The 8,406-nt window shown below is 31.5% G+C and overlaps 1 protein-coding gene across 6 annotated transcripts in view; it reads left to right on the forward strand.

Annotated features, from left to right (window-relative positions):
- The window catches only part of wrd (Protein phosphatase regulatory B subunit well-rounded), a 276,708-nt gene extending 269,431 nt beyond the window's left edge, over positions 1-7,277 (forward strand). For 5 of the 6 annotated variants that reach the window (XM_081730383.1, XM_081730380.1, XM_081730381.1 and 2 more), the window contains one exon: positions 4,450-7,277. In XM_081730383.1, coding sequence (XP_081586509.1) covers positions 4,450-4,602 — 153 coding nt within the window. In that variant the 3' untranslated portion in view covers positions 4,603-7,277. The remainder of the gene's footprint in view (positions 1-4,449) is intronic. The other variant, XM_081730385.1, reaches the window with a different exon arrangement.
- The last annotated feature ends 1,129 nt before the right edge of the window (positions 7,278-8,406 follow it).

The raw sequence follows: 8,406 nt of genomic DNA on the forward strand, positions 1-8,406 counted from the left end.
GTTAGTAAAGAGGGAAATGCATTTGATTACATTGAGAAGAAAGTGGAATATGAAGAGTATAGAGAGAGTTGAATGTGTTTTGTGTGACACTTTGTTCTTTCAGAAACATGACAAATTCATCGTTTTTTTTATGACGTTCCGTGAATTTCTTTAAGTATATATAGCTTCAAACTGAATGTCTTATTTAGCCAGTTTACTCAAATACACAGTAGTATCACAGTGGCTTCGAGTAAATGCCGGTGTCCAGATTCCCCGCTTTAAAAAATAAATAAATGAATAAAATTATATGCATTGTATTGTGTCATGCATGGCCTCGGACGGAAGGGGAGCGAGTAAGTAGATCAAATATTTTTTCAACACTAACGTAATTACTCTTACATCATTTTCGGAATTTAATCTAGTTTTGAATGTTATTAACTCACTGGCAATATGCTTCACGAAGGGTTATAGCAAGGCAGATGACGCATATTAAATTGGATAGTGTGTGGGTTAACACTACTGTTTCTGACACTCTAGAACGGAGTCTGCCACTCTTAATTTAGATAGACATCGGTAATATCAGATTTTTCAAATTTAAGTTATACAGGTGTAGGTCTATCCTCATCCTATTGTTTTTAAGTTAAAAGGAAGGCAACAACATTACCACGTAATGAGCAAAAAAAAAAAAAAAAAAAAAAAAAAATCATATTTCTGGACACCCTGTATGTGTGTATCAGTCGTTAACATCCAATAACACGTAGTAGGAAGACTGGAATTCATACACAAAAAAAGGATACACACTTTTAATATTACGTCATTTACCGAATTACAAAACGTCACGATATTCATCAACATATAATTTCGGTTTCCTTATCAGAATAGTGCCATTTCTTTCTCACTATTTGTTGTAGTACTGGTAAATATTGTTTTCCTGAAATTACTTTTAACTTCTTAATAATAAGACAAAAAATGAAAACAGTAACACATACTTCTCTAAGCAATTAAGTACTTGCGTATAAAGAGCAATACCATATACAGTATTGTGAATGATTATAGCTATATATTAATTCGTTGTATTGCCTGTAATTTTTAATTGTCTTTCTATGTTTTATATTTCATATTGATGCTATGCGTTGTATAAATTTAATGACTAACACTAACCATTGATTGTATTTCTGGACGCGGCCTAATTACTCTAATGAACCAGCTCAGCTTTTTTGCTTGTATTTTATTTGACTATTTCAGGTGAAGATAGTACGAGTATTTGTAAGGAGTAGAAAAGTATAACATTTTTAATGTAAATAATTTTTAGCCATGCAAACCTTCTAGGACATTTATTATTATTATGTCAAGAAGTATGGTCCTGTTTTTTTCTGTCTTTTTATCCAATCGTTTTTATTACTGGAATTATTATGGATTTTTGGTTCCAGAAAGCAGTCTAGCTATGTGCAGTTTTTCGAGTTAATGGGAACCATTAAGGGGGCAGACTACTAAAAATGATACAAAAGCGAACCATTTTTCTCTTGCCCGTTTTTCGTAAGTGAAAAGAGATAATGAAATGTAACTTACCACAATAATAGATAATGTTATTCTACACCCGAAAATACGAATCAGAAGTATTTTCAGTGTTGGCATCCACAGAAATTACAGTGTGACCTGAATATGAATTGCCCAAAAATCTAGGTCAAGGCAGAGACTAGAAAAATGAACGGTAATTAATGACTTATATGTTGTCTTGGCTCCTTGTTAACTACTTTTTAAATAGTATTTGTGTTTATTTTGTAATAAACAGCACAATATATATATATATATATATATATATATATATATATATATATATATATATATATATATATATATATATATATATATATATAGATAGATAGATAGATAGATAGATAGATATAGATATATATATATATTTATAAACAGTACAAAATAAGTATAAATATTATTTAGAAAGTAGTTAACAAGGATCCAAGACCAACGGTAAGTCATCAATTACCGTTAAGTTAATTTTTCTAGTTTCTGCCTTAACCTAGATTTTTGGGTAATTCATATTCTGGCCACACTGTAATTTCTATGGATGGCAACACTGAAAATTCTTCTGATTTGTATTTTCGGTTGTATAATAATGTTATCTGTTATTGTGGAAAGTTATATTTCATTTTCTCTTTTCATTTATGAAAAACGGGAAGAAAATGGTTAACTTTTGTACCATTTTTAGTAGTTTGCCCCCTTAACTTACAAACTGGTAACTTTTTTTTGTTTTGTTTTTGTTGGAGTAAGGGAAACGTTTTATACTCAAAATGTTTGTGTGGTGTTTTTTTAAAAAAATAATCTTACAGTTTCAGTGATTCAGTAGCTGCCTTCATCAAAGCAGTGAAAGAATATTCTATTCTTGTTAACCTAGGAATTTACCTCCCAATAAATAGATATACTTTTCACTCAAAATTGTGCGTAGAACATCGAAAATATTTCTAAAGCTTGCTTTTTTTAAAATAAGTAAATAAAGCATGAAAGTTCGGGAGCAGTGTGAAGAATGCTTTAGGTACATAAACACATTATAAAATTAATAATTGTTATTTTTAAAAAAATCCAAAGTTTTATTGATCAATGACGAAAAATATCCTGTGAGTCTCACATTAGAAGTATGAGTATGTTTATATGGATCGTGCAAACTTTTAGTGAACACTATAAATTGAGAAATTGTGAAAACCTGGACCATGCAAACTTGAAAGGAGGTAAAGTAGACTGAAATCGTAATTATACAGAAATTAAAATTAGTGTTGGAAGTAATTGAAAATTTCGACTGTTATGTATTGACTCCAATTAAGGAAAATATGGCTCTTTCAGCCGTATGTTTTCGTTCTTTTTTAGTAGAGAAGGAGAAGGGGGAATAATGAATTTTAACGGTTGTATTTTCAGTAAAAGGAATTAATTCGCCATTGAAACTGACAACCAAGTCTTGTCATATTCGATGAAAATCATTTGATTGGTCAGGAGCAGAGTAATATTCCACTGGTTATTGGTATGTTGTAGAGCTAATAATTTTCGGTTTATGTTCAGTATTACATTACATCCAAATGTGTAAATTTTGTACTTGTAAACCTATATTATCCATGATCTATGATTTTATTTATTTATTTGTTTTCAATATAAATCGAGAATATTTGGTATGAATGTAATTTGGCTTCGACTTCTCGGTAGAACGTGCAGAAACTCCAAGTTAACCTTATTTTCAATACTTCCAAAATATACGAGGCCGTATCTACACGATACTGGCTTTTTGAGTTTCGAAAATCAAATTATCAAAACTTGCTTTTCTAATAATTTCCTGCAAGTTGTAGTACTCGCATGCCTTAATGGAGAAAATTAGCAGGTTCTGTATGTTACATCAGTATTTTTGTATTTATAACACAAAACATTTTAACAGTCAAGTACCCCGTAGTATTTATGGACCTATTGTTGCATGAATGTGTACAATGATCGTTCTAAATGGGAAATTTGATCCTGATAAAGTGGTGCTTAAGTGTAACACACCGTTGTTTGTATATTGGTTTATATTTTAATTTTATTCTTAATTTTTAAATTTGATTCCTGCTTCTACTTTTAAGAATAAAAGTGTCGGTAAAAAATCAAGACTTAATTAAGCAACACTTAATTTAAGGGTGTGATAAGGATGAATACTTTCTGCTCATAGAAACATCATGTTACTGTTAGTTGTAATATACAGTAGAATGATATATAATGTATGTGCACATCGGAAAGTATTTCTAGTTTGAAAATAAATTAAAAATTATTTGTAATGAACATGGGTAGAAAAATGCTTGGGTTAGCTGCTAATGATGCGGGAAATTTTGTCGGCGTCAATATCAGGAAGTTACAACTAGGCAGAGAATCTAGTAATGGTGGTTAAATGGCAATTATACCATTAGGCAGAAAATTATACCGTTAGAAATATTAGTATCAAACATATTTGAAGAGGCAACAATATGCGAGGAATTTTCCTCTTCCACCAATAGCTTCTATTCATCGAGTAGTTGAGGTGAACTGATATGATCAGTTTCCCTTGGTGCCATTAGTACGTTAATTCGTTTCAGAGTTACAGCTGTTTAAAAATGCCGACAATGTTTTCCACGGCTATTGCTTTCCAACGAAGTCTTTTTCGACTCTTCTTTCCTAATTGTATCATTATTTCAAGTCAGAATGTATCAGTCATTTTTTTATTCCTACGTTATGATTTACTCTACAAAGTTTTGTGTAATAAGCGTATAATGGTCAAAAATATAGTGATAGAAAGTTACTTATCAAACTTAAATATGTAAAATACGTTAGACAAATAAAACTCGATTTGTCTTGAAGCTAGTTAAAAATTACAAAATCAGTCTTATGTAAATCTAACTTGGAATTGATGACTTACTATTTCTAGAAGAATTAAACGTTTAAAATCCTGCTTATTTGTTTCAGGTAAAGAAAGTTGCCAACAATATGGAAAAACAGAAGCAGTTGCTACGAAGGAAATCCGAACTTCCACATGACATGTACACTCTGAAAGCTCTAGAAGTTCACAAGAGGGCCGATGAATACCTTACTACTCCACCAGATGTGAACAACTGCTAATAGAGTCATAGAAGAAGAAAAGTCGTGAACAAAGGATGAAGAAAAATAAACACGACCAGACCAGCAGTGCCAAGTGTCTGGCTATTGATAAAAAATAATTAAAAAAAAGTGATAGTCTTTATCAGCCACTAGATACTTGAGGAAAAATATATATTCTATATAAATAATCATATGATGAGTATGTAATCATCTTTCACTCATTAAGGGATGCATGTAAGAAGCTTAAGGTACTGACTCAGTGCTGTACTATGTAAAGTTGGAAAAAAAAAAGGAAAAAAAGTGCCAGAATACGACATTCCTGATGAAACGTAAAAAGAAGTAAAAATAATCTACGTGACGTTTTGGTGCTGAGGGGCTAGTTAACCAGGTTGGGGAAAGAATCTCAATGTTTTTCTTCTTGAAGCTGTCGATTGACAGTTGTGAGTCAGTGATGATGCAGTCTTTTGACCACGGGATTTTTTTTTAAAGCAAATATTTGTCAACCAACAGAAGAAGAACTTGGTGCCAATCTTGAATTTATATTTAATGAAAAAAAGCAACTACTTCTGTCAGTATTAGCACTTTGGGATTCTAACAATGAATGGTATGTCTTTAAGGAAGAAAAAAAAAGAAGTTTTACACATGAACGGAATATAATCAGAGATAAGAAATATTCTTTATATGACGCCTAGTTGACAATATACATACATATAATATAAATATATATACATACATATTATATATATATATAAAAAGAAATGTTTTTATGCTCAGCATCAATGTGTAATTATGTGGCCTTAGTTTGCCATATTCTACATAAGCAGCAAACAGAAACCAGCTTTTCTGCTTAAGCTCTTGTTCCTTTGTGAAGGAAGAACACGACTACGTTGCTAATTCCTGTTCTCTATTTGATGACAATTTGTGATCGTTCAACTTTTTTCAGCCACTTGAGTTACAGATGAACAGACACTTTTGGGCCAGACTTTTCTATGTGCATCCTGTATATTGTTATGTACTGCAAAAGTACAGTACTAATGTAGTGCTACTTTTATAACGAAAGTTAAGTTGTTGATAGGTTACAGTGTGTGTATATATTATATATACAATAACTATTTTGTGTAACTTTTGAAGCCTTTCCGCCCTGGCCCCTTTTCTCTCCCGTCACAATGTAAAAAGAAGAAAAAAATACAAAGAACTGTGGTAGGTTTGGTCAATTTTTCATTTATGTTATCGCGTTCACAATTATTTTGTCTTGTAATGTAAAGAAAGAGTGGACTGGGAACTTCTCTGCGAATATCGCAGCGTAATATGAATGTAACAGAAAGTGCATCTTGATAGGAAGCAGGGGTAAAAGAAAAAAAATACTGAAATGTTCGTATTGTATTTTAGAGTATCACTTCTTACGTAAAGGAATCATAAGGTACAGCTTGTATATGCAGTTGAATACTTTCTAAATTACTTTTATATATATATAAATAATTATATGTATAGAGAGAGATGATTTTTTTCCTAAAGAAGAAACAATTTTTTGTACATGCGCTCTTAAATCTTAATCAGAAGCATTCCTTGTAATCAATTTCAAAGTCTGAAAGTAAAAGATTTCATAATCAGTGCAGGTATATGTCCAATACGGTGTGGTTGTATAATTCTGCCGTGCAAATGTAATGACCATCATATATATAATGGAATTGGCTGAATAACTGCAAGTAAACAACATGAAACAATAAGTGTGTATGTATGTATGAAAGTATGTATGTAATTATATTGGCATCTGCACGAGATTTGAGAACAAAATTATGGATTACTATTATAATCTGTAGCTAGGTGTATGTTTCCACAAAAGTTTATCGTACGAACAAAGCACATCTCCGTGATGTGCGTGAACAGCAGTATCAAATTGGCCAAATGAAAATGGGAGAGCATTCGATTGTTTTGTACGAATGATTCTATGCTGTGGACTTGACGTGAATATTCGAATTGTACTCTCAAAGGCGGGTGATTGTATGTTCGAGAGTGGCATTTTATGTGGAGAAGTGTGTAAGAGGGGAATCAAATGCTTTTTTTTCCTAGTTTGTTTAATTTACTGTTCTTCCTATCGTTTCTTTGCTAACAAAAAGTAAATTTTGCTAGACATATTTTCTGAAATAATGGCAAAGTTTATGCTCATGTTGTACCTTTCAATCTTAGTACCTTTTTTATCTGCTGACATTCCAATTGTTTGTGTCCTTTTCTAATGGCGACGTTTTTATTTAGTAAAAAGAAGAAAAAAAGGACCTATGACAGGTAACTAGAGTAGTGATTACTGTCGAAGAAAAGATTTTCATTAGAAATACGAATCAAATATTATTAAACTGGTTACAATTTGAACAATAGTGCCATTCGTCGATTTAAAAAAAGAAAATAAAAGAAACATGCAAATGAATGCTGCTGGTTTGTTTTTATAGCATTATTTGTTCGGGACAAATTGTATCGAGTATCGATAAGTCAGCTTCAGATAGGAAGGCGTACTACGTACATTTAACTAATTTTTGTTGTTACTAAACTCAAATCTTGCATAAACGTACAGTTATGCATAGTTATATACTACGTTTATGTATGCATTAGAGATAACTGCAATTGCATTTTTTTTTAAAGAAAAACTCATTTATACTTGTAAATATTTTCTTTACAAGTTGCTTCAGGTGTTTTTTTTTTTTTTTTTTTTTTTTTTGTTAAAAAAAATGATCCTAATAACAATGAAAAGAAAGGGAAATTTCATACATTAACACATTTTGTGGTAAGTGATTGCGGAAATGCGAGTAATTTTGCCTTCTGCCTATTTAAACATATGTAATGTGTAAGTTGGAAAAGAAGTTGAATACATAAATACGTAATGAGAGAAAACTCCTGGGAAATCAATATGTCCAATTAACCATTCTTCACCACACTTTGCCAAGATTTATATTTGTTTAACGTAGGTACATACAAAGAAAACTCAGATATGCCAGACCTTACAGAAGGAATGTGTAGACAAGTGAAAAAAAAAAAAGTTCTTTAGCATATGTATATGAATTTATCTGTACAGCAGACTTGTTCTCCCTTCATTTGTTGTAGTTCATATAGTGTTTTCTCAGCGACTCACCTTATGTAAACTTGTAATAATGGATTGGTTATTTTCCTATGTTGGTGCAGGGCACATACAATATAAGTATTTGGTGGGTTGATTTGAGAAACAGTCCTGCAGCTTTTTTTTTTTTTTAAATCCCAGGTTTAATTGAAAAAGACCATCTTTTTTACCCCTGAGTTGAAAATAGCAGCTTAAGTCCCTTTGTACCTGGTTGTACAAGAATGATACCAGATAAATAAATTGTCAAACATTGGGAAAACTGTAGTATTTTATTTCACAGCATTAAGATGAAGTAGTAAATAAACAAGTAAATAAAAAGCCAGAAAGGGTAATTACCAGACACACACACACACACACACATATATATATATATATATATATATATATATATATATATATAATATTATACACCAAAAGAACTAGGAAAGTTTAGCAATACGATGGAACGGTCATCACAGGCGATACGGATTAGCGCGTATTTAGACAGGTTCCAACCTGCACTGTAGCCGCTCTACTTGCTAACTCAGTATGAACTGTGTTAGTGAAAAGAGGTAGTGATGTCATCGTAGTCGAAAACTGAATACCAAGCAATTTTCACTACATCTTTGTATATAGGTTAAGTGTTTAGAAGAAACAGCATCTGTCCTTGGAAAGGATTGTCCTAATCGTACAGTGTTTAGATGGAACCGAAAGGTTCAAAGATGAGATTGTAGCTTGAA

Source organism: Thermobia domestica, chromosome 11 (assembly GCF_964235325.1).
Source record: "Thermobia domestica chromosome 11, izTheDome1.hap1.1, whole genome shotgun sequence".
Lineage (NCBI taxonomy): Eukaryota > Metazoa > Arthropoda > Insecta > Zygentoma > Lepismatidae > Thermobia > Thermobia domestica.